Source organism: Chelon labrosus (genome assembly GCF_963514085.1).
Source record: "Chelon labrosus genome assembly, chromosome: 21".
NCBI classification, from domain to species: Eukaryota; Metazoa; Chordata; class Actinopteri; order Mugiliformes; family Mugilidae; genus Chelon; species Chelon labrosus.
In genome coordinates, this window is record NC_140354.1 from 16,068,299 (window position 1) to 16,095,045 (window position 26,747).

At 42.4% G+C, this 26,747-nt stretch overlaps 2 protein-coding genes across 2 annotated transcripts; both read left to right on the forward strand.

Moving 5' to 3' along the window:
* Positions 1 to 4,674: 4,674 nt before the first annotated feature.
* On the forward strand, positions 4,675 to 15,675 carry ldlra (low density lipoprotein receptor a). Its single transcript, XM_084570924.1, has 18 exons — positions 4,675 to 4,949; positions 8,048 to 8,173; positions 8,278 to 8,400; positions 8,480 to 8,860; positions 8,943 to 9,065; positions 9,151 to 9,273; positions 9,392 to 9,511; positions 9,702 to 9,827; positions 10,515 to 10,686; positions 10,774 to 11,001; positions 11,098 to 11,216; positions 11,338 to 11,477; positions 11,575 to 11,716; positions 12,200 to 12,343; positions 12,427 to 12,726; positions 12,808 to 12,888; positions 12,988 to 13,151; positions 13,271 to 15,675. Exons 1-18 carry the CDS (start codon positions 4,871 to 4,873, stop codon positions 13,325 to 13,327), a joined length of 2,748 nt encoding a protein of 915 aa, XP_084427050.1. The 5' UTR covers positions 4,675 to 4,870; the 3' UTR covers positions 13,328 to 15,675.
* Positions 15,676 to 19,355: 3,680 nt separating this feature from the next.
* On the forward strand, positions 19,356 to 26,729 carry kri1 (KRI1 homolog). Its single transcript, XM_084571301.1, has 18 exons — positions 19,356 to 19,535; positions 19,664 to 19,734; positions 19,838 to 19,940; positions 20,182 to 20,281; positions 20,384 to 20,438; positions 20,515 to 20,564; positions 20,641 to 20,746; positions 20,829 to 20,906; positions 22,292 to 22,401; positions 22,509 to 22,737; positions 22,833 to 23,003; positions 23,858 to 23,933; positions 24,066 to 24,181; positions 24,275 to 24,437; positions 24,522 to 24,652; positions 25,112 to 25,176; positions 25,256 to 25,351; positions 25,434 to 26,729. The coding sequence occupies exons 1-18, from the start codon at positions 19,451 to 19,453 to the stop codon at positions 25,918 to 25,920; spliced, it is 2,292 nt and encodes a 763-aa protein (XP_084427427.1). The 5' UTR covers positions 19,356 to 19,450; the 3' UTR covers positions 25,921 to 26,729.
* Positions 26,730 to 26,747: the final 18 nt, after the last annotated feature.

The window sequence follows — 26,747 nt, forward strand, 5'->3', positions numbered from 1 at the left end:
TATATAAAAAATAAAAATATCTGGGGGCCTGTTTTAAAACCTAAAAGTACTGCTATATTTTTACTGCTAGATTTATACTTAATTTATGACTGTCAAAGCAGTTAATTATTTATTCCTGATTACAACCTCGGCCCAAACTGTAGTTTTGGAGGTGATCAAAGCAGCAGTTACGCTGTGGAAAGCAAGCAGAGTCTAAAGTGCAGTGGATAATCTTGCCCTGCAGAGGGCAGTAATACACCCTGTAGTGTTCAAAGGAGCAAAAATCCCCAAAGAAGCAGAAGATCATGGATAAAGAAATGTTTTTATTTATTTATTTATTTTTCCCCAAATTCAGCTTCAAAATCCTGGCACAGGGGTGGCACAGTGGCGAGGTGGTTAGCACTGATGCCTCACAGCATGAAGGTCCCAGGTTCGACTGGGCCTTTCTGTGTGGAGCTTTCATGTTCTCCCTGTGTCTGCGTGGGTTCTCTCCAGTTACTCCAGCTTCCTCCCACCGTCCAAAGACATGCTGGTTAGGTTAACTGGTGATTCTAAATTGGACGTAGGTGTGAATGGTTGTCTGTCTCACTGTGTTAGCCCTGTGATAGACTGGAGACATGTCCAGGATGTACCCTGCCTCTCACCTGATGACAGCTGGCATAGGCTCCAGCGCTCTCCGTTGTCCTTAACAGGACAAGCAGTTACAGAAGATGAATGAATGAATGGATGAATGAATGAATGAATGAAACCTGCTGATGGCAATATCCTTGTTTGGGCCCGTTTTGCTGCGTCTGGGCCAGGACGTCTCGTCCATCATCATTGATGGACCAATGAGTTCTGAATTATACCTGAGAATTTATAAAATTAAATGTCAGGAGCTGAATCTTAATCCTCTACAGGACGCTCATTGAAATACCTTGAAATTCTAAATTTCAACCCTAGAAATAAGAAGAAAATCAAAATCAGTTAATCAGTAAAGAGAAACTGAGTCTTTGTTTATTGTTTTATTGTTTTATTTGGATCCCCATTATTAGTCATGCAGCAGGACAACGACCTAAAGAACACAAGTCGTTCTGCAAAATAATGATTGAAGGAAATAACAAAGTCGATTTGATAGAAATATTATGGAAGGACCTAAAGCGAACAGTTCATCTGAGGAAACCCACCAACATCTCAGAAATGAAGCGGTTCTGTTCTGAGGAATGAGCTAAAGTCCCTCTGTAGACGATAGATCAGCAGTTCCCGGAAGCATTTAGCTGCTGCTCAAGAGGGTCACGGCGAATGCTGGAAACAAGGCTCCACACACATTCTTTCCACTTCTCATGCTTTCGTCACCATCCCCTACTAGACCCCGGCACGCCCACATCTTCCTTTTCCCAGACGTTTTGGAGCTGCGTTCACCCCTGAACGATTCTCCCCACAGACCCATTTGCCCATTTGCGGTCATCATTCATCCAGGATTTGACGGCAGTTTCTCCTAAAAGACGTTCTCCGTCTAGATCTATTTTTATTGCTCACCAAAAAAGTTTTGGAAGATATTTGTGTTATCGTCTCATCCAGGGGCCAACTTTAACCTCCTACGCATTACTGAGGTGCTCTCCCTGTCCAAGCAGTCACTCCCTGGGCCATAATACCACCCAATACCACATTGGACAGCTTTCCTTCTTTGTCCTCTTCTGCAGAAACGAAACTTCCCTCGCTCTGCTTTCCTGCGATTCAGGACCAGGAGCCAAAAAACAGGCCTGACTGCATCTAGGAGAACCTGATTTGACCTTCAGGGCAGGGAAAGAGAAGCAGTTGCAGCCAACAGTACTGTTTGTTTTGCAATGGGATGCAGCAGATTGTGTAAAACGAGCTGTTGGGGGGGGGGGGGGGGGGGGTGGTGAGCATACTGGAAGAACCAGAAAAGACGCTGAGGAAGTTACGATTAATCAGTTGTACTTCGGGGTGTGTTCGACTTTCTGCCGAATAATAATATAAAAAAAGGAGAGGAGATGTACCTGTGGAGGGGAACTATCTGCTCGATCATCAAGATAATGGTTGTGCATGCCATTGGGCGCAGTTTAGAAACCGGTCATCGTTCACAAAAGTTCAAAAAGGACCTGGTTTTAGTAGAGGCCTGAAACTTCCTTGTCACTTCTTGTTAGAGCATCACCCCCAATGAGGATTAAATATCGTACATTTCGAGTCAAAGATGAGATAACGACGTGTTTAATTTACTTTCGGCCTCTTTCCTCCTCACTTCGTCACCTGGCAAGCTCTCAGATTTACGTTGTGAGACATTTGTCTGAAAGCATTTCTGAACAAACACAATCTGTTCCACTAATATTACACATGTAATTCTATTATTCCTAACCTAATACATCCTTTAAGAGTGTGACGTGCTCGGCAATGGACCAACATTTGACCTCATTCACAAATAAATGAGGTTAAATGCGTGAGATCGGCCAAATACGTCCCAGGGATGTTCACACCTGCAGTCGGACGTCGATGTAAGGTCTAAAGATAAATACTACGCTGTCTGTGTATATTTTATCTCCAGCCAGACACTGTCCATTTCCATTCGTTGCTCCAGGTCTTCATCTGTGAGAACAGCAAGAAAGAAGTCAATGGGGTCCTGTAATGATTGACTGGATGATTGTTTTTCAGGAACAGGATCAGGATCCTACTGCTCGTTCGCTTCATTCTTCAAATTCGTTGAAACTTCAATAGTTTGTTGAGATTTATCAGCGCCGCCACTACGCTGAAGGTCACACAACACAAAACAGACTCAGTCAGCAGAGGCTATCCGGGGGGTGTCCATGTTATCTGAATGTATTGCTGTGATAGGAGCAGGGTCAGTATGTTTACTTATCACCATGACCAAATTTATTTCCCTTTAGCTTTACTGTGCTTTAGCTTCTTTTGTTATTTTTAAAGTCCCAACTGTTCTCGGCTACAAAAAGTGTCTCTAATGTTTTTCTGTCTGCTTGGATCAACGTTGTCGCATTTAAGTTTTATGTTTTTCGTTGTTCTTTATCTCTGATCCTCGTATGATGTAAATGTCACCTTAATCTATGGATCCACATGAGGTTGAGACTTTGAACCCGTTACAATAACAATAACAGGAAGTGGTATATGAAGATAAAAAGCCATGTTAATTTCATTAAAAAACAAAAAAAAATTGCTATTTCTTTAGTGGTGAAACGATGCTTTATGATTTATAGAGTAAAAACAGCAAAATAATTTGAGAGCAGAGTCACTACTTTAGAGAAAAAGTTGTAAATTTTCAAGAAAAAAGTGGTTAAATTTTTGGACATAAGTCTGAACATATTAATAAAATGGTGTCTCTTCAAGGCGTAATGAAATTTCTAGAAAAAAAAGAAAACTTTTTTTTTCTTTATTTTTTCCAAATTTTTTGGGAAACAGGTTGAGTAGGTTTCTAGAAATGACAGAATATTTTGAGAAAGAGTTTCCTTATTTGAGAAAGTGATATAGCTTCTTGAAAGCAAGTCATAAAACGTCATTAAAAACATATTTTTGAAAAAATAAATGTTACATTTTTGTGACAGAAATTCCAAATGTTTTTTGTGACAAAATTGACATATTTCAAGTGTAGAAATTGATAAAATATTTAGTGTAAAACTTAATATTTGACAATATGCTGTAAGATTAAAATAATAAATCTTTGTTAGCACTGTATTTATTATTATTCATGCTGTAGGGGTAGTATCACTCCTACAAAAATCTAGAAAAGGTCGCTAGATTTTGTGAATTGTCACCCCTTTAATGTTCCCATTGACTTCCTTATTTTTTTTTAATTTAAATTATTTTTTTTTTTTGTCCAAACATGAAACACGACTAGCATCTGATTAGTTTAGGGAAAAGTGACAAGAACATTGTACATTTTGTAAAGATTTCAACCCTTTAATCTTCCCATTGACTCTCTCTAAAAATCAGACAAACAGAAAAATAGTGACTATAAAAACACGTTATTCTCACAGATTAGATTGACACTGACACTGTTGTGACATTTTTTCATTTTTCATTTTTTCTGTCCAAACATGACATATGGCTAACATGTGATTAGTTAAGGGGAAAGAAAAATGACAAAAACAATTTTTCCAACTCAAACTTCCCACTGACTTTCTTTAAAAAACAAACAAAAACAGTAAAGAATATTAAAAAAAAAACACTTTATTCTCACAGATTAGAGATTGTCAGTGACATGTGACATTTTTCAGTTCAAAAGAGGAATGAATGAAAGAATGAATGAATTTTTTTGTCCAAACATGAAGCATGACAACCATCTGATTAGTTTACAGAAAGGTGACAAGAAAAATTTGTACATTTTGTAAAGATTTCACCCCTTTAATCTTTCCATTCACTTTTTTAAAAGAAAATAAATAAATAAGTGGATTTTTAAAACACAGATTTGTTTTGTGTGTGTGTCCAAACACTGATCCTGAAACACGTTCACTCGGGTCGCCCTAGTTCCGGGCTACGCCCCTGTCAAACCTGTAGGAATGAAACTAATTCAGCACGTCCGTTGTGTCACGTCGTTTCCCTGAAGGGGTTAAACTCGTAGTAAAAACCCACCTCCACGCAGCTCCGCCCCACAATTGTTGAGGCTGCGTTCCTCAGAAATCACACCACTCCGGGGCCCGCCTTCTCCTACCCCGGGCCCCTCTCGGCCCCACCCACCCTGGACCACATTGAAATGGGTCTGATGTTGTCAAACAACTACAGTGCGCGGAGCTTCCCCTCATCAGATCTTCCAGCTGCAGGAGCATCTTTGATAACAGAGCGCAAGGAGGAGACAGCCTCTAATAAAAGTGTCACTGCAGGTGCAGGTAGAGCCGCATTACAGTTGTAATTTAACCAATCAGAAACCTCACAGCCTTCACCGTAGATGCGTCTCACAGTGCGGCTGGAGATCATGCCTTGCGTCGCCCCTCTGCTGCTTCTCATCTGCTACTTTATTCACACAAGTAAGTAACTTTTTCTTCATTTAATTATCTTTATTTTCATCTTACGTTAATATTCTGCTTTAGTTGAATGATAAATTAAATAAGATAATATGAATTTAATGTATGCGAGGTATTCTGTGGGTTTAAATTGCCCAGTCCTCTGACAGCACCGGATGCAAGGTGATGGGGGGAGGGCGCAGATTTGTGCCAGAATGTAGGTCAAATCCCTTTCTTCCTTTCTTTCCTGGTGAAATCGAGGAAAAAAACATTCAATCAGAATTATATTTTGCCATAATTCAACACTCAAACCCTTCTATTAATCAGATTTAATTAGATATATATGTGTATATATATTGTATGGCTGCAGATTTCATTTAGATTTGAATTATTTTGAATTGGTGTCATTCATTTGCTGCAGCCAATGAGGGCTGAGCAGGGATGTCATGCTTGTGGGAGAGGGGGGGTTTAAGTAATTTGGGAATGGGCACCACTTTGCATTTACATCTCCCCCAGTGGTCACCAGTCTGATGCAACGCCCGGCGTGTTTGCACCGGGGCCCAGACATTCAAATGGAAATGAATGGGCTCAGCTCAGCTCGGCACCTCGCCCTCTGATGGAGTGCTCCCTGTCGCCAGACGTCAAGTCGCTGTCAGACCTGTTCCCAGTGAGCCGGGTTCTGGGAAATAGTTTGTTGGTGGTGAAACGTGTTGGAACTGGTTGTCGCCTGTCCACATTTCCACACAAGTCACAGAGACACGTGTCCCATTCAGTTCATAACGGTCACATTGTCTGCCATCCCGATGGGACGTCCCAGTGCTTTTTATTTTATTTTACCGGTACGTGTCTCTTCTGTGTGTCATCTGTCTAACCGGTAAGGAGTTAGAGAGCTGGCAGCAGACACGAGCAGGATGTGCACATGTGCTATTTTCCCACTCAATCAATAACTCTGCCATAGGGTCCAGTTTGTCTTTCAAGGTCTGAACTTTAAGCCCATTAAGTAAACAGCCCGCAATGAACCTGCGCTTTGGCTAACGTGTCACGAGCTTCAGGGAAAGGTGACAACTATAAAAAAAAAAAAAAAAAAAACCCACAATCATTGAAAGAAAAGCCTGAAATGAACCAAATTTACAACGAGGGCGATAATGCACCGGCTTTTACTAGAGCCATAAAGAAGTTAATAACCCTGCAGTTCTCTGGGTTTGGTTTGCGATTATAGCGTCGTAAAAAATACTACAGCAGGCGACGAAACAATTTCCTCAACCTGCAGAAGCTGCAGACGTTTGAGACCTGCTAAGATGCATAATTTATGTCTTCTATCCGTCCATTGTTATGGGCCACATGCACAAATTTTCCCCCTTTCTCTCTGAAGATGCTTTAAAAGCATACGTTTTCAGTCCCCGGGGGCCCGAAGAGGAGGAAGAAATGGCCTCCAGTACTGTTTCATGTGTTTCATGGACTGCTGTTTCTTTCATGTACAGTCTAATTGGTTCTTCCAGTTCAGTGGCTTCGTCGGAGTCCATTAAAGGCGGGGGCTGGGAGGGTGACTCTGTGCATCTATGGATCCACATGAGGTTGAGACTTTGAACCTGTAACGGCAGCATGCAGATTTTATGACAGGCCCCAAATCAGGAAGAGATATATGACAATAAAAGCCTCGTTAATTTCGCTATGGCCTTTTTAAGTATATTACTAGAAGGTTTTTGAATTTGACAAAGGTGCAGCCCTTATGACGAAGTACTGATGCCACGGTAGCAATGCAGGGAATCTTGTAGTTTATTTTAGGTGTAGGTGAGCTCATGTTTTAGGACGGAAACGTAATAAATGGAAATAAGTCCCAGCAGTTGAAGAAAAAATTAAAAAGGGAAAGATTTTGGATAAAAACAGTAAAATAATTTGAGAGAAGAGTGAATATGTTGGAAAAAAGTTGTAAATTTTCAAGAAAAATGTCTGAACGTATTAATAAAAATATGACTTTAGGATTTTACTTGGCGGTTGTAATGTTTTTAAAGGGAATGAAGTAAATTTCAAATTTTATAAAAATAATCATTTGAGCGCTGTGTCAATATATCATCAGAAAACCTTTGCCGGCAGTGAACATGAATACTTGGTGATTGTAAACATGTCGAGCAGCTCCAGGATGAAGGAAGGCTGGACTGCTTTGCATAGGCGTTGTACACAGCTCAGTTTGACGTGTGGTTTATCTGCCATGTTTAAACAGGCAGAAACATGCACACGTGTGTTTGTTCATGTGTCTTTACATCGTGTCAGAGTGGCCACACACACTCCTCTGGAAACTTATCATCATGTTTGCCTTCGCTGCAGACGTAGCTCGATGTTAGCGCGCGTCGCTGTGATCTTGAATGAAATATCCCAACAGCTAATGGATGCACTGGCATCATTTTAGTTTATTTATCCATTTATGGTCTTCAGCGTTATTCCCTTTAATTGGCAAAGATGCTGACTTTTCTTGCACGAGGATGACTTTTGTGTGCTAGAGTGAAATGTCTCAACAACAGGTCTCAGGAAAAGTTAGAAAGTCTTCAAACACTCAGTGATTTCAACGTCAGATGTATTTTGTGTTGTCTTATGTTAGCATGCTAGCAGGCTAAACTGCGATAGAAAAGGTCGCTAGGTCAACCGTAAATATCCTGCTAAGCATCAGCTAGCTTCCATGTTAGCCTTTAGCTAGCATAAGCAAGCTATTAGGTTAAAAAAATTTTTTTTTTATGTGTGTTTAATAAATGCTACCTAATGATTGTGCCTGCTAATCTATGACAGTATACGCCTAAGCAGTAAACCTGATAAACAGGAGTGTGCTGCTATGCTAGCTTAAATGTTTAGCTCAAACGACTGCTGTGCAGCTCGCAGCTAGCTTTCTGTAGTTTTGTAGAGTAATTTGGCCTTTATAGATGATTCAGATTCAGGTTAATTTTTCATGAGCAGGATTAACACAGTGAAATGAAACGTTGTGGACAAGAGAACTGGTCAGTTCAGCCATAAATACAAAAATCTAAGCACAAAAACTACAGAATTTACAGAATTACAGAATTTACAGCATGAAATGAACCCGCTTTGAAGCTCAAAACAATGCTCAGCATCTTTATATCTGTCTCTCATAGATGCACTGACGACGTGTGGATCCAATCAGTTCCAATGTGGCAACGGGAAGTGTATGACGGTGAGGTGGGTGTGCGATGGCACAGATGACTGCGGAGATGGCACAGATGAACTTCCTGGTACCTGCTGTGAGTACCATGACTTGACGTATGGCTGAACTTGGTGGTTCCCAAAATGTGATGGCTGTGCACACTGAGCCACACTGAATGTTTTCTCTGCATTTTCACTTTAGTGGCCAAAACATGTCGGCCATCAGAGTTCAAATGCGCAGACCGCCTTAACCAGTGCGTACCGAGCACCTGGCAGTGTGATGGAAAACCCGACTGTGAGAACGGAGCTGATGAGGAGGGCTGTGGTAAGGCGCGGTTGCAGTAGTAACTTCATAACGTTTGTCTGGTTTTCCTTTGTTAATTGTCATGTCTTCTCTGTCCCAGTGGCCAAGCAGTGCACAGACTCCGAGTTCCGCTGCAGGAACGGTCAATGCGTATCCTCCTCCTTCGTGTGTGACGACGAGGCCGACTGCGACGACGGCAGCGACGAGGCCTCCTGCCCACCCATCACCTGCAGCGGCGCCTCCTTCCAATGCAACAACTCCGTATGCGTTCCTCGGCTCTGGGCCTGTGACGGCGACGCCGACTGCCCGGACGGTTCGGACGAGTGGCCCCAGAACTGCGGCGCAAAGGGCCCGGTCACTGCTCCCACTCTCCAGTGCTCCTCCCTGGAGTTTCACTGTGGCAGTGGGGAGTGCATCCACAGCAGCTGGAAGTGTGACGGAGGAGTGGACTGCCTCGATCGATCGGACGAAGCTGACTGTGGTAAATTCTTGCCGCCGTCTGCTTTTACATTTTCATCACGATAGCTTCAGGCCCTCATCTCTTACACTCTGCCTCCCTCTAGCTCCGTCCACCTGCCGCCCCGATGAGTTTAAATGTGGCGATGGCACTTGCATCCACGGCAGCCGCCAGTGCAACCATCAGTATGACTGCAAGGACATGAGCGATGAAATTGGCTGCGTGAACGGTACAAAACTCCTCCCTTACATACCCTTCGGAAGTCAAATAAAACTCTGAGGATTTGTTGTCTAACTTTAATTTCTCATTCACAGCGACTCACTGCGAGGGACCGAACAGGTTCAAGTGCCGCAGCGGGGAGTGTATCAGCATGGAGAAGGTGTGCGACAAGCACCGCGACTGCAGGGATTGGTCAGACGAGCCACTCAGAGAATGCGGTGAGTGCAGAGCGCTCTCGTTCAAGACTGTCTGCTTAATTACTACGTTTCTGTGTTTAATCACGGTGTGTGCAGCTTCAGAATGCAAGTTAAAGCCTATTCTTTTTCCCCACCGCAGGCTCCAACGAGTGCCTCTACAGCAACGGCGGATGCTCCCACACTTGCAACGACCTGAAGATCGGCTACGAGTGCTTGTGTCCGTCGGGGTACAGCCTAGTTGACAGAAAACGCTGTGAAGGTGAGCGCTCAGATTTCATTCTGATGTGAACTTTACCCCGATTATCAAACGGTGCAGACAGTCAGTTTACTCTGATGCAAACTGGTGTCCCTGTCGCTGACTGTGTTCTCAAATAAAGAGGGATCTCATAGTTCTTTTGGACACAGTGACTCAACATTCCCCCTGTTTCATTTATTTGTCTTTCCACCAGATATCGATGAGTGTGCCAACCCGGATACTTGCAGTCAAATTTGCATCAACCAGATAGGCAGCTACAAATGCGAGTGTGAGGAGGGTTACCAAGTTGACCCTGCAACCAAAGCCTGCAAGGCCATCGGTATGTACAGGCTCGATCACAATCTGCATACTGTCTATTTACATAAGTATGCAATGGTTAGATGTTGAAAGATGATGTTATGCATATATATATTTTGGTGAACGCTTCAGCTTAATTTACCTTAAGTAATGTGAGGTGGGACAGCTAGCATCAAACCAGGACCAAGGAGCGAGTCCACTGCGTTAGCCAGCTGCTAGCATCTCGTATAGTGTTTAGCCTAGCTCGTTAGCCTGAGCTAACACTTTAGTGCAGAGTTAGGTGGCCGTGTTTCAACAGCCAGGCTTCATTCACTTCACCCCACTTGGATTATTCAAATGGGGGCGGAGTAAAGCACAACCAACATGGCGTCCGCTGTCCCCGCCCACTTTGGGCTTCAAACTAGCTCTTCAGAAATCCAATCGTGAAGTTATGGTGGGTTTGCCCATTGAATGTACACATTTAATGGTAGAGATAAAGATTTTCTTTACTGCCTTTGTGTAAAAATGTACATCAAGATGGGTTTATCATTTTTAATAGGATCTTTGGTTTGTCACAAAGTGGAAGCTAGGTAGCCTAGCTTACCAACATTAGCACTTTTCACAATAAGACGTTACTTTTGGTTGTTGTTATTTCAAAAAGCAGCTGTTATACACTCTGTAATTTATACAATACTAATATAAAAAAAAAATCATGTTGGTTGTGACGTAGGTACAATAGCCTACCTCTTCTTCACCAACCGGCATGAGGTCCGAAAGATGACTTTGGACAAAAGCGAATACACGAGAGTAATCCCCCGTCTGAAGAACGTCGTGGCTCTTGACATGAACATGGCCACCAAAGAGATCTACTGGTCTGACATCTCCCAGAAGAAAATCTACAAGTGAGTAAGAACGAAATCAGAACGAAAAGACCGTCCTTTGTTTCCTTCACTTCCTGTTTAACACATCTTTTTTAACTTTCGACCCAGAACTCCGATGGACTCGGCCGAAGACGCCACGCATCACCAAATAGTGATCGGGAGTGACATTGACGCTCCCGAAGGAATCGCCCTCGACTGGGTCCATGGTAATCTTTACTGGACTGACAGTGTTCGCAGCACTGTCTCTGTGGCAACAGCTGATGGTAGCCGCCGGAAAACCCTCTTCCACCAAGGATTATCGAAACCCCGCGCTATTGTGGTCGACCCCCATAGCAAGTAAGCTAATAACACTCCTAAATCTTAGCGACATGAACACTAAACAAGAATCTGAGTATTTGAGTGTTTTGATTTACTATATATTTCACCTCACAGCTTCATTTACTGGACTGACTGGGGAAATCCAGCTAAGATAGAGAAGGGAGGTCTCAACGGAGGTGATCGCACCGCTCTCGTCACTGACAACATTGAGTGGCCCAACGGCATCACATTGGGTAAACTCGAGCACTCATGTCTCTTTAGGTTTCAAGGTGTTACCTATAACCCTAACCCATTTGAATACCTGTGGTCAATGTGGTCCAACTTGCTGACCCTTCCCCCTCTCTTTCTACCCAGACCTGTTGAACCAGCGGCTCTACTGGGTGGACTCTAAGCTGCACACCCTCTCCAGTATCGATGTGCAGGGCGGTGGTCGACGCACCCTCATCATTGACGAGCACAAGTTGGCTCACCCACTGGGACTCACTGTATTCGAGGTAGATATTTTTTTAATCGCAGGCCTGTAACATATAATAATAATAAATGGTACCTGGTCTCGTAAATACTCAAACTTTGCTGTTTCTCTGCGTCTAGGAAAGAGTGTTCTGGACAGATGTCAGCAACAACGCCATCCTCAGCGCAAACAGGTTGACTGGTGACGACATTGCACCAGTGGCCGAGCACCTGTCATCACCAGAAGACATCATTCTGTACCATAACCTCAAGCAGCCAACCGGTAGGAGAAAAAATGCACTGTCCTGAAATGTATTCACCACAACATCCATAATATCAATGGCTTTAAAACACTACTTTTACATTTCGAAATGCACTTAACAGCTTTCTCACTTAGAGTTCAGTAAGTGCAAGTACTGGAAACTGACATAACGTAGCTAGCTTTATAGGTATTGATGACCTTTTGTTGCCTTTATGTGGAACTCAAGAGTGCATGGTTGCAACATGAGAAGTTGGACACACAAACCACTTGACGTGGAAGTGGTAACGTCAGCAGTGAGTTGTGAGAACAGCGCTGTTAGGCATCTAGATGCCACCACGGCTAACAGTTGGCAAACTTACAGATAACTTGTTGAAATGCAAGGATGAGGCCTTTAGGCTTCAGACGTATTGGAATATATTAACTTACCATTCACCCTCACAGTTTCAACTCAAGCATAGGCATAGCTTCATGTGCGTACTAATGGCTTCTTCTTCTGCGCTGCAGGAAGGGACTGGTGTCAGATGTCCAATGGTGGCTGTGAATTCTTGTGTCTGCCGGCTCCACAAGTGGGCAGTCATCCCCCCAAATATACCTGCGTCTGTCCAGACAACATGATGCTAGCCACGGATATGAGGACATGCGTACCTGGTACGTAACATATTTTAATTAAATACATCCTGTATTATAAATTCCCATTAGCTCGGCTAATTTTTTGTCTTCCGTTGCTTCAGCTGTGCCAACACCCGAAGCTCCTCAAGTTCCAGTTACCCCCCCGCCTCGTCTGCAAACAACACCACCTAGGACCACACCTAGGACCACAGAGAAGCCCCGTGTCCGCACCACCACCGCTGTGCCTTTAGTCATCACCAGCACCACCGCCAAGCAATTACCACCACGCACCACCAAGCCAGTGCCACGCACCACCAAGCCTCCAGCCAGGGCCAGCACACCTCAACCGAGGAGGATCCCGCCTCAGACAGTGAACCCCAAAATCCCCCAAACCACCACAGATGCTCCAGTCACTTCTACAGGCAAGTTGAAGTACCACAGCATTGGTTGAGATACTTTCTGTGAATCATTACTTGACGTGGTTGTGTTTATCTTTCTTTCAGATGTCCGACGTGAATTTGCAGCAGTCATACCCGAGACTCCCCCCACCACCCCAACAGCTGTTTACATCCTTTTACCTCTGGGTAAGTTTGTTTTAGCGGCTGCTGCTTCTCAAAAGATACCAACCATTTGAAAAAATAATGACAGTCAGCCATCTGGTATCATCTCTCTCCATCAAATAGCAATTGTTTGCCTGGTGGCTGCGGGTAGTGTGCTGCTGTGGAGGAACTACAGACTGAAAAACACCAACACCATTCATTTCGACAACCCCGTCTATCAGAAAACCACTGAGGACCAAGTGCACATCTGGCGGAGCCACAGCCCTGACGGTTACTCCTACCCAAAAGTAAGCCCTAAAGGAGTTACTCATACTATGTCAACGTTAATCTAAATGCAAAATTGCTAATATGATGGTTAAAATTTAAGTTTTATGTCTAACATCCTTTTTATTTACTGTCCTGTCAGAGACAAGTTGTGAGCTTGGATGAGGAAGCGGACAATCCCACCTTCACAGAAAACTGAAAGATGTTTTCGTCAGCGTCCTGTAGCTTTTTTACCTCACACAGCACAAAGATAGGAAGGACGGCTTTGAACCACTATATCCTCACAGAAAAAAGAGAAAAGCTCACTGCAATGGAAATCATCAGTACACAACTTTTTTTAATCATAGCGCACGTTTTTACATTTACTTTCTCAACAAAAACTACCAAATCACCAGATGTTGGGTTCCTCAGTTTCAACATATTTTTTTATCCGTTGATGGAACATTAATATACATTGCACTATTTATAATTTAAAACAATAGTTCAATAATATGATATTTTGGGAAATATTCATACTGTTGCTACTTTTTTTACCTTAAATTTAGAAGGAAAGATTGATACCACCCCTAACTACAAGCTGAAGCCAAGAGGTGATTAGCTTAGCATAGCATAAAGACTCAATGCAGCAGGTAACTACTAGCTTAGCTATGTGCCTAGTTCAAAAATATATCCTCCAGCACATCTAAAGCTCTCAGACAACGTAAAAACAAGAAGATTTGGTTTTGTTTGGTCAGGCTAACTGTTTCCGCTTCCTATCAGTCTTTATGCTTAACTAAGCTAATTGCCTTAAAAAAATTGCTTTTTTGTCAAGTAAGAAACTAAATATTTCTCGACAAAAAATAACACTATTCTAAACAAAGCGTTGGATTTAAACAAAAAGGCCAACATTTTGAGAAGCACGCTAGCTAATTAGCGAATTCTTGGTAATGATACCGCTCTCATTCCGTGTAAGGCAAGTGTTAGGGAGGAATTTGTGGTGATGCCGATGAAGAAGAAGAAGTACCAGAGTCCTGTATGTCTTAGGCTGAAGGAGTTTATTTAGGCTCGATCGAGGAGAACAGAAGATTCGTCATCACAACTTAAGTGCATGAGTCCACCTCAGTTCTAAGGGACAACAGTAAAGCTCAGATTCTTATACTAGCAAGCAAGGCCGAGGCAGCAAACGGGAGATGTGTTAATCATCCAATTGGCCATTGTACATAAACATGAAGATAAGCATTCACACCAGCTAGGAAATACAAATTGTCAGACAGTGATGGAGGGCATTATCATCTAACTCTACAGCTATGTCTGTAACGCAAAGTATCCCCCAGAGAGTGAGATTGAAGATGCCAAAGAGGGACCTTGGTCTTGGTATGTTCCTCAGAGAGAAAATGGGGCAGATAACTGACGCCAGCAGTAATCACACAAACTTTCCATAGGGAAGAGAAATTATTCTCTAACAGCAAGCTAGACACAGATCTTACGACTTGCTAACTTAGCATAGCACAAAGACTGGAATCAGATGGAAACAGCTAAACAAGGCTACAACTGATGAGTCTTTTTCAGCCTGCTAACATAGCTTAGCACAGATACTATAATCAAGGGAAGCTGCTAGCCTAGCTTTGTCCAAAACAAACAAAATTAGCCTAGCGCCTCTAAAGCTAACATATCACAGGCCTGTCTTTCTACTTCCTTAAGTAGAGAGAGATGTTTGCATGGATAATAACCTAGTAGGATAATTTGCTAATGGCTAACATCCCTCTTAGCGTACTGAAAATGAATATTTCCCAAAATGTGAACAGTTGAGGTGAGTGTGCAGTAGTAGGTGAATGTAATATTGAGAGTTTTCCATCTGACAGTTTAACCAGTGTGACCTCAGTAGTGATTATATTTGTATATAACTGAGTTTAGCATCAGTAGTTGTGCAAAATCATCGTCTAAAGGTACGTAATGTCACTGCTGTAGTCAGCCTCAAAGAAAAAAACACAGCACAGACTGTGTTTGTGCCTTAACTGTACAGCACTGGTGGCCTTCAGATTCCTCATGTCACCGTAAGATCCTCCAGCAGCTGTGTGCAGTTTCCTTTCACGATGCCTTCTCAGCTCCTGAACTGTCCGCGAAATTGACAGCCGACTTTAAATTTTCCCTCTCGTCGCCCCCGCTCTCAGGTGGAGGGGTGCATTCCTTAAAGGCCAAAAGGCTTTGATGCAACCATGTGTGGCCAATATGTTTAACACTCTGTACTATAGCACGTGTACATGTATGTGCCCCCCCCAGGACCACCATTCCTGACAAAAAAAAAGCCATGTGCCCTTGTAGTGTCTTAGATCTGAATTTAAATCGATTTATTTGTGTAGCTGACAAACGTGTGCCTTTTTTTTTTTTTAATGACATATTTTGTTCACATGTTCATGTTGGTGCTATTGAACTCAGTGGATTTGTACAAAATCAGCGTGTCTGCTTGTTGACGATGAACAATCAGAGGGAGGACTGTCTAACAGAGCAGATTTAACGTGTAAATACGATGTTCATAAATGTACATATTTGTTCTTAACTGTTTTTGATGATGCTGTTGTTGAAGCCTTTTAAACGTTTGCTGTACATAAATAAATGCTTCTATTTATTATAGAACCAATACTCTCTGGATCCAGTTTTTTGCTTTTGTTGTTTTGTAGTCATGCTAGTTTCCACTAGTATTCATGCACACAACTTTATGGGTTATTATTCGAACAGTTTTTTCCACTCAAATATCTCAAGTTTAGTGAAAGGTGAAGGGTGGGAGGGAAATCTTTCCTTCTAAATAGTGCAAATCCTCTGACTCGCTACAGTTTCCCTTCCACAGCGCTGTCATCATGGCCGTATTGCTTCTGTACGCAGACATGGCAGGAAATTTGACACTGTTTTTCCTCTTTTTTGGGGGTGGGGGTGAGGGGGTTGGCAAAGCTCCTGCACAGAAAACAAAACCTTTTTCTTCGAAAGTCTAGAGACGTCATAGTGGAAAGCAAAACCCCACAGTTTCTTAGAAATTCTCCAACGGTGTGAGATTACAAGTAGTAGAAAAAAACAAAATGATGTGGCTCTTGTTGTTTTTCCTTAGTTTTCATGAAATTAACAGATAATAACCAATAAAGAGGGAGCTACTGAGTCTTTTAGAAAGTTAATTCATTCATTAATACCCTTGTAGTTTGGCAATATTTTATTTTACGTGTTGATGAACACATACTTTTGACTAATAACTGAGTAATATAGTAAAAGTAGATGTTTTTTCATGCATTTTCAAAGGTTTATTAACTTGATATCAGGTAAAATTAAATTACATTGACAAACATATGGTTTGATTAACTCTTTATCTGTGTGACTGTGCACGTGTGTTGGTCAAACCGTCCGACGGACATGTCACGTGCAAAGTCCAAGGCTGAGGAAGAGTAGAAGTATTGTTGAGCCGATGAGTGGGAAGGTGGTGTGACACATACGTAGACATGCGGATAAACTTTCAGATTAAAAAGCAGATTGGGGGGGGAAAGGGTAAATAGTGGTCGATAACACATGTGGATAGCTGTAAACGGACGTTGTGCGAGACTCTCAAACTTTTGGTGCAGTGCAGAAAATGTCTGCTTTTCAAAGGGAGGTTTTTATCTGAATCCCCTGTCGTCATCAATCATTAATTTAACCGCTAAAGGTCACGCACCAACGACTGGATGGCTGTAGTTTCCTCCACAGATGATCGGAATAACACACATGTCACGGGGTGTTTTTCTACTCCCTGCACGTTTTTCTGTTTGGAAGAATGCCGATACGCCCACCTCCAAGTTCAACACACACAGGAGGCTACAGTCCCACAACCGCCTTCATTATAGATGTGCACTGCGTAGTATATTGTACATGTTTAAATTGTACATTCTGACAAAGGTTTTCAGCAGGCTCTGGTAAATTTCACCTGATGTTTAAGGCGTTTAAACTCCCATCGTGTGAGGATATGACATTACAGCTCACCTGATCCTGAATAAACAACACCGGTCAGCTGGGTGACCAATGAATACCCAGACCTCCACCAACCTTTGCTCAGGCTGTGTGTTGTTGTAGGGACACGATGCCCACCAGCCTGGTGCTAATGACATTTGACTGATCAAAGTTGTTGACAGAGGAACAGGAGTGTGTTGGATTCTTAGCAAAAAGCTCTTGCATCTGAAATGAAATAAGAAAGTAAATAAATGAAAGAATATATATATATATTTCTCCAGTGCTCCACTGCTGCCCCAAAGCCACATTTGGAAAGATCAAATCATATGGCTGAATCCTTAACAAGACTGATTTGTCCAGATTTTTTGTTCTTATTTTTTAAGACTTATCTATTGTGAAATATATTATCTTATTTACAAGACTGTAAGATTCAGTTCTAAAAGACAGGTCGGGAGTTAACAGGAACATCTATCCATGTATACGGGAACTTTCTAAACCCCAAGTCCTTCAGAACTGTAGAAGCTACTTGGCTGAAACGTCTTCAAGAAAGTCACGTTTCCCTTCTTTCCACTTTGTTTTTTTTTTGGATATAGCTTTATATTTTGTCAAGCCATGACATATTCCCCAAAGAAATTGTTGTTAGCTTTATGTTTATTATCTGTTTTGTGTATAACAGGGTCATTGGCTCTTCCATTGTGTTTTTACTAACATACAGTAAATATTAGGGGACCTAACACCCATCCCTGAGGTACACCCACAGTACACACTAGCTATTAAAAAGGGATATTTTACTTTAACACAGTGTGTCCTATTAGATCATTGTGAAATACCTTAGAAGATGAATGAAAATACACAACCAATAACTTCTCCATTATCAAACCTAAATTCTATTTGTTTTTTTGAGGTAAAATGATTTACACTGCAGTTGTTAAGCTGCAACTTTTTGCATACTTCTCACTGCCTCTTAAGGTGTCCAGATCTTATAAGAATAGGATAAGAAGGCATATTTTCTTGGTCAAGTAAAATATCAAATCCAAAGGAAAAACACATAGAAAATAAATAAACATTTCTAGAAGGCCATCTGACAGATCCTGTACGTCCCAGACTGGTCTCAAACAGTATGTCGTCATTCAGTGTCACACATACCACGGCCTCGCCCCCCTCAGGACCTCCCACCTCCGGTAAACATCCTCTCCATGCCAGATCAGTGATTCCTCAAACAAACTCACATTAGTCATTAGCAGCATTATTTAACACTTGTGGAATGAGTTATTTAAATAGCTGACTCGCTGATAAAAAAGAGAGTTTTACCATTGCAAAGGTTGATGTTTGTAGGTCAACAAATTTCAGAGTGTCGACTTTTTAGCAGCTAGAGAGGGCAACAAGCGACTTAACGATGAAACTGAGCTGTACTGACATATTGTGCTGATAGCAGCATGATTGGTGCCAAGTTCTTGTCAGAATCTGTCCAGGTCAATAAAAGTAGCATGTTTTAGATAACTTCTCAGTGTTTGATGATAGAGAATATTTCAATGTCAGTGTGGCTTCTGCAGCAACTAAAATATCTCACAAATAAAGACGCAAATAAAGCAGAAAAGTACCTCGACATTAATAAATAAACAACATTTAATGCGGTAAAAAGAACGCTACAGGAAATCTTTCTTGCCTCAAGCCAGTCCGCCTCGTACAACACTTCATCTGTGTGTGACAGATGACACTCTACTGGGCTATTGTTATTGCACATTTGCACTTGGTTGCTTGGATACTGGTTGTAAATTAATTTAATTTTATTGCAATTAAAAAAATTTTCTTTCTCTCTTTTTTTTAACATTCGCTTATATTACAATTCTTGTCTATCTATCTATCTATCTATCTATCTATCTAAAAACCTAAATTATAAATAGAATATAAGTAGAATATAACAAACCAATACACAAACTAATAATAAATAAAATAAGACAGGGATCCAAAACTGAAATAGAAATTAAATAACTAAATAAACTAAATAATTAAATATATTTATATATATATATTAAAGTAATTCATTACTTTAAATAGGCTATCATATTATATTTTATATTTCTGAGCCATTTTCGATTTCTAAGAGCAAGATTATTAAATTATCATTCAAAAAATATAAATATTTAACTATTTTAATAATATTAAAATAAGATAAGATACAGTATTTGTTGTCAAACACGATCTGACCAGTGTCCGTGCGCCCCCTGCAGGAAACCCCACGTAATTTAAAATGCGTGTACCGGAAACCACGTGGTTCATCTCTGACATGCGTCCTGCGCCTTAGCAGCTGGCATGACTTCTCCTCGCTAGTGTTTACCTGTAATATATGTAACGTCTGGTGACTTAATTAAGTTAAAACATGTCCGGCAAGTCGGAACTAAAAATCAACCCCCAGTTCGCGCAGAAATATGAGAAATACCGACAGAGGGAAGAGCTGCAGAGACGTAAGTGTGCCGCCGATAGCTAGGTGGCTAACATGCTAACGATCCAACGTGGGGGGAGTCTACTCTAGAAAGCTTTAACGTGTTCGGTGTTATTTGTGTTATATGGGATTTATTGTGTGTTTGTGCAGTGAAGGACCGATACGGAGACCAAGAGGATGAGTCCGAGTCTTCAGAGTCCAGCTCGGATGACAGCGAAGTGGTTAGCATCATTACCACAATATTAACTTAACGAGCTGAGTTCCTCAACAGGTTGGCGTGAGTTTTGTTTTCCTTTATTATTATTATTGTTTCTTTTCCTTCAGGAGCTGGATCCAGCTGTTGAGAGGGATTTTTACAGGACGTTGTCTCTGCTGAAGAAGAGAGACCCGAAGATCTACGAGCAAGATGCCAAGTTCTACTCAGAAGGTGATTAATCAGCTCATCAGTCTTTAATAATTTTACATGACACGTGTTTGTTGAATTATATCTGACTTGCACACACACACCTTTACCTTTCCCAGTTTTTGCTGCATTCAAATGCTGCTGTGTTTTTATCAGTTTTAACTCCTTTGCTGATAACTTGTGTGTGATACGTTCAGGGAACATTGGTAAAAAAGAGTGTCATATAATTCTTCAACATTTTTTTTTTTTTATCTTTTGCTTTCAGACGTGTCCAGCGACGATGAGAAGCCTTCGACCTCCAAGAAAGCGATAAAGCCCATGTACCTCAAGGACTACGAACGCAAAGTTATTCTTGAAAAGGAAGGGTGAGTGAATCCGTGCGCTTGAATGCATCACTATTAGATGCCAGGGTGTGTGTTTATAAAATGTCTTAAATGACATCCTCATTTTAATTTATTTATTTGCAGTAAATACGAGGACGACGACGAGAGCGATGATGAGGAAGCCGCCAAGAGAAGAGAGGTAGGCGAAGCTGCCGATAGATTCTTTGTTCGTTTGGGAATGACCTGATTATTAATCGATATCGCTTCCTTTAAAGAGAGCGGCCTCTCCGAGCTACATGCAGGAGCAGAAGCAGCTCAAAGAAAGGTAAGATGACTCAATCCGCTTGTGTCCTGCTCCTGTACTCAATGAACTGTTTATGAAAATCAAAATCTCTTTGCAGCTTCCGGAAGTTCATCCAGGACAGTGACGATGACGACGACGATGATGATGAGGGGGGCGAAGCATCGAAGCTGCTGACGAGGAGGATCAAAACACAGGAAGAGAAGGTCAGAAGCTCCTTCCAGCTGATATTTGAGACGTTTAAAGGGCTTCACAGATTGGGTCAAACACGTCCGTGTGTGTCTGTAGGATAAAGAAGAGGCCGACTACGTGGACTGGCTGAAAGGTCAGGCTGAGCTGGAGGGACCGGAGGAGGTGAAGGACATGGTGAGTGATTTAAAAAGAGTCCAGGAAATGAATTGTGGTCAAGAATTACCAGATAGTATTTGTCCTAAAACTTTTTAGCATGTGATTAGCTTAGTGAGGTTTGTGCAGGTCTCTAAAATAACTAACCTCAGGGCGGAGATGAATAGAATAACTTAACGTAGGTGCTTTCATCAACAGCTCCTGCTTAAAAATTTGTATCATGTCCCGATGACTAATGGATCTTTTAGGGAACATGGACGTCGTAGCTTACGCCGGTGCGAGCCGTTTATACTTGTGCGTTCGCTCGTTTCCATTTCCTGACGAGTCCTACTAATGTTTGTATCTCTGAACCTCCTCAGTTGACCTTTCCTCGATGTGTTCCATCTTTTTTGATCCAAAACAATCAATTCGAAAACTGCGGAGATGGAGAATCAGATGGAAATACTAAAGCAGTAACACGTTACTACCAAGCGGACCAGTCGCAGCTTCTGTGGTCTGCGTGTTTGTGACTCATTGGAGACGTCGGTTGTGCAAAATAATCTGCTGCTAACCCCAAATGCGGTCGGTGTTAATTTGCAGAACGTGAATCAGAGTCCCTGGTTCAGACCTTGCCTCAACGTCTGTCCTGGAGAATTCAATCTCAGGCAGCCAGCTTAAAGTACAGATATGAACACACCCAGAACGCGTCGGATGTGATCTCAAACCACATTTGGAGGCGGTGTGTGTGACCACACTCTTCTGGTGGTGCGAACACGCATTATAGACCGCCTATAGTGGTTGAAATAATAACTTAATACGTGTGCATTCACACACTCACACACTCACACACACACACACACACACACAGAGACAGAGACAGAGCGAGAGAGAGAAAGAGAAAGAGAGAAAGAGAGATGTCACATCTTGCTCCAAAATATTTCTCATGTCCCCAAATCAAACATGGTTCTGAAACAGCAGTAGACAGAGATCCAGTACCAGACAGCAGCTGTTGGAATATTCTAGAAAGCCCCAAAAGTATTTATCTGGAAACTGAGATCAGATTTCACGTGCTGGCCAGGTGTGAACTCAGGTAGTTAAAGCTGCTCAGGACGGATGTTAATGGAAGGTTTGGGATATGATCCTAAGTGGTGGCTCAGTCGCACACGCTGGTTACTCAAAAGTAAACATTTCTCAGCGTTTATTAGCTTCATCTCCGGTGTGATCCCATCAGTTCCTGTTCTGTAGGACACGTAAAAACCCAACACAGTGTCACAGAAATTACAACAGCAACCATTGATGTTATAGCAACGTAGTTACAGAACTATGTTGACACACTAGTGCATAAATATGAATTCTTACGGTAGTGACGTGCAGATTTCAGAAGTATGAATCAATCTTTGTTAATGAGACTGGTTTGTGTCGGGCAGGAATACTTGAGAGACTACTGGAATGACCCAGAGCTGGATGAGAGGGAGCGTTTCCTGAGAGACTACATGCTTAACAAGGGCTACTTAGATGAGGACGACCACGATGAACGGTACGCCGCCGATCGGATTTATTTTCTCCTCACCTGTGACGTGAAGCGATAAATGATTAAATGAATAAATAAACAACAACAGCAGTAAATGATTTGGATGCATTCAGGATCCCGACCTACGATGAGGTGGTTGAGGACGGCGTGGACGATTCTGAGGAGGAGGGGGAGGATTTCTTGGAGCTCCAGGAGAACTTCGAGAGGAGCTACAATTTCCGCTTCGAGGAGCCCGACGGGCAGCAGATCAAGACGTACCCCCGCACCATCGCCACCTCCGTACGCTCCAAGGACGACAGCAGGAAACGCAAAAGGGAGGAAGTGAAAGAAAGGAAGCAAAAGGTTTGAATAAAAAAAATCCTTAAATCGTAATATTCCTTCACTCATTCATCAGCTAATACGAACCTACCTGTTCTTTGTCTCCTCAACCTTTTCAGGAGAAAGAGCAGAAGAGGGAGCAGCTGAAGCAGCTGAAGAACCTGAAGAGGAACGAGATCATGGAGAAGCTGAAGAGGCTCCAGGAGCTGACTGGAAACGATCAGCTGGCTTTCAGTCAGGCCGACCTCGACGGGGACTTTGATCCGAACCAACACAACCAGCTCATGCAGGTCAGTGTATGCACAAACTCAGAAAAACCACAGACAACACAGTTAAAGGGGAACTATTGTTTTTTACAACCTGGACCTTATTTCTGGCATAAACTACGACCGTTTACTCACCCATATAACTTTTGTGTCATTTGTAGTCCTTCGGGAGATAATTAGATCAGCGTATATCCATATAGTGGGAGTGACTGGGGCACCGAAACGCAGCCTCTAAATAACGCAATATCTGCCGCGAAACTCGTTCATTTTACCAATATTGTTATCGTATGCTAGTGCTATTCCCCGTTGAGTCCAGAGTTACCTGTTATCATCATCCGGGGTCTGTAGATTGACCTACAGACCCCGGATGATGTCCTCTGACCTGGATGTCGTCACCTCTGAGCGCCGCGTGCACCCGCGACGATCGACGTGTTTACCTGTAATTTGCTACTGTTAGCTGCCACTAGCGTACAATTACAAAATATTGGTGAGATGAACGAGTTTGGCGGCAGATAATGCGCTATTTAGAGTCTGCGTTTCGTTGCCCAGTCACATCCACTATATGGATATACACTGATCTAATTATCTCCGGAAGGACTACAAATTACACAAAAGTTATATGGGTGAGTAAACAACCGTATTTTATGCCAGATATAAGGTCCAGGTTGTAAAAAACAGTAGTTCCCCTTTAATTTATTCTGTAGGGCACTGGCATTAACGTACTGTCTTAGTAATTCTAGGTTCCTACTGTTAACCTAAAATTAAAAGAGGCTTTGAGCAACTTGATGACAATGTTTGTCAGTTCTATTTTTAACATTATTTCGTAGTATGAGTTGAGAAGTTCAGCTTTTAAGCTCACCAGCCGTTTGTATTTGCAGAAATTCTTTGGGGATGAATACTACGGCGACGAAGAAGAGGAGAAGCCTCAGTTTGATGACGATGATGAACTGGGGGGTAAGCCGATGCACCACTGCAGCAGACGGCTCTGATTACAACACATAATCTGTACATATCTGTATTCCTAGTGGTGGGTGGGATAGTTGAATGTCTGAAGTTGTAACCTGTGGTTTCTTGTGTTCATATCAGAGCACTGGAACTGGGACACTTGGACCGGAGAGGAACAAGAGGAGGACATCGACGAGGAATACGATGGAGACGAGTACGATGCCTCTGGGCCCCACTGCGATGATGAAAACTTCAACGCAAGTCAACTCCTTTTACAGATGGTCGTCTGTTTGCTTTTGATTCCAGTAAAGAGAGAAGTTTAAGTAGATTCTTAAATCCCGTCCCTTTAGATGGATGCCGACTTTGACCCCAGCCAGCCGTCTACCTCTAAGAAGAAAAAGAAAAAGGAAAGGAAGAAGATGAAGAAGGAGGATATACCACAGCTGGGCAAGAAAAGAAAGAAGTCCCACTTTGCAGAGGTCATCACCAAAGACAAACCTGTATTTGATCCTCGTAAGTGTCACTGAACATCATCCTCCGTCTCGAACGCACGGTAATATATGTGTTGTAGTAGTTGTCTAACTGTTGTCACTGCAGAGGAGAAGAGCTTCGAGCAGTACCTGGACGAGTACTACAAGCTGGACTACGAGGACATCATCGACGACCTCCCGTGCAGGTTCCGCTACAGGCAGGTTCTGCCCAACGACTTCGGCCTCACTACGGACGAGGTGAGAACTGGAGCGCTGTCTGTTACGTGGAACCGATGCGTCCCTAAAGCCTGCACCTCTCAGCGGCTTTGAACTTTGCATTTGTTGATTTTGTTCAGCATGGTGCTACAATTCAAGGTTCCTCTTGTTCACAGAGAATAAATACCTTAAAGTAGGACCCTAAAAACGTAGTTCTAAGAATAACAATCATCAATATATATGAAAAAGGTATATCCGGTATAAGAAACGGTAGAAAACAGTCGATGTAATGCAGGCTGGCAGGACGTCGGTTACTACCGCTGCAGTGATGAGCATTGAGGTGACTGATCTGGTATTGCTTCCCTCCGGGGAGAGCTCTGACCAGGGAATGATCTCAGTTAAATCTTCTCTCTGAGCACAACAGATCAGACTGAGCAGAAATAAACGTGTCCCAAAAAAAAAAAATGATTTGAACTAATGAAGAGCTGCTTCTGTCCTCAGATTTTAACCGCCAACGACAAGGAGCTGAACCACTGGTGCTCTCTGAAGAAGACCTGCATGTTCAGGTAACTGCCCCTGAAGCGGCGACTCGTGTTCGTCTTGAGGTCGTTCCCGACTCTAATCGTCTTTTATTCGCTCTCTCAGGTCTGACAAGGAGGAGATGAGTGACTTGAAGAACTATAAAATCAAAGCCCAGAACGAAAGGAAGAAGAAAGAGATTCTGAGCTCTGTATATTCCGAGTGAGTATAGTCAATGAGATGCGCCCCGATTGTGAATCGATGCACAGATGCGTGACAGTGTTTGTCTGAATTCCATCCGCAGAGACGACAAAGAAATGGCAGAGGCTAAGAACAAGGTGGGGAAGAAGCGAAGAGATCGTCTGAAGAATGCCGAGAAACAAGGCGGCGAAGAAGACGGCAATGCTGCCTCCATCGTGGACTCTGCCGAGGAGAAACTCGGCGCCCTTGAGGAGGAAAGGGACGGCGTAGAAGAAGAGGAGGAGGAGATTCTGGTTCCCAAGAAAAAGAAGGTGAAACTCGAAGAGGAGACGCAGATTGCTGCAGAGGAGGCCACGGATAAACCTGATGAAACCAGGACTGAGAGACCAAAATGGTCCAAGAAGAAGCACAGGCCTTCCGGTGGCCGCCTCTTGTCAGGAACCACGAGGGTGAAAATAGGTGGCCGGGAGTTCAGCAGACAAAGACTGAAGGCGTACGGTCTGAACCCCAAGAGACTGTACTTCAGGCAGCTGGGCAGGCAGAAACGGAAAGCACAAGAGAAGAAAGAAAAGCAGAAAGCCAAGGAGTGAAAGTGACTGTCAGTGAGCCAATAAACCAGAGATTACTGTCAAACCTGGTCTCTTTTATGATGGAAAGACTTTTGCACAGCGAGTCTGTAAGTCAGCACGTCGGCGTGTTTCATAAACGTAAACACAACATGAGGCTGTACAACGATTTCGGACAATAAATGCAGACTTGTTGTGCAAACCCCCTTAAGACTTTATACAGAATTGAAGTGGTTGTTCAGTTTTTCTCCCACTGTTAAATATCCTCAATAATATAAACTTTGTAAAATGAATTTTTACCTGTAATTTCCCTGCTACATTTGAATAAGATATTAGATTGTGGTGTCTTCACGTTTAGGGCACAATTTGAACCCCTTAGCCATTTGCTAAGTCATTTGGGCAATGACGGTCCTCCATCTTTGTTATTTTGAGAATGAAATATTTGATATTTTGGCCTAATCAGTCGACAAGCAGGATGTTATTTTTCCACTCATGTATAAATTTGAGAATTTCTATGCAGAATTGCATCATAAACAACACTGTAGTGTGTACAGTAGTCGTTAGGATTTGTTGTTGCACATACTGAAGGTATTTCATTCCAGAAAAGTTGGATCCATTCTGATTTATTTGGATTTTATTTATATTTTTCAGGTTTTTACAGTGTTTTGACCTAGCCTGTTTTACAGTGTTCAACCCATAGTGCAAACGAGTCCCTTTAAATACCTGCCATTTAGTCATTTATACATGCTAAATGCTAAATCCAATTAGCAGTGTGATTTATCTAATATTTACAGGGACCATTTTGTTGGAACAATAATAAACATATATCAGTGCTTTGTCTGTAGTTGGTA

Coding starts and splice junctions, on each gene's coding strand:
- ldlra (XM_084570924.1), top strand. CDS start 4,871: ATGCGTCTCACAGTGCGGCTGGAGATCATGCCTTGCGTCGCCCCTCTG. Junction 11,717..12,199: donor TAACCTCAAGCAGCCAACCG/GTAGGAGAAAAA, acceptor TCTGCGCTGCAG/GAAGGGACTGGTGTCAGATG. Junction 12,727..12,807: donor TGCTCCAGTCACTTCTACAG/GCAAGTTGAAGT, acceptor TCTTTCTTTCAG/ATGTCCGACGTGAATTTGCA.
- kri1 (XM_084571301.1), top strand. CDS start 19,451: ATGTCCGGCAAGTCGGAACTAAAAATCAACCCCCAGTTCGCGCAGAAA. Junction 19,536..19,663: donor GAGGGAAGAGCTGCAGAGAC/GTAAGTGTGCCG, acceptor GTGTTTGTGCAG/TGAAGGACCGATACGGAGAC. Junction 19,941..20,181: donor TGCCAAGTTCTACTCAGAAG/GTGATTAATCAG, acceptor TTTTGCTTTCAG/ACGTGTCCAGCGACGATGAG.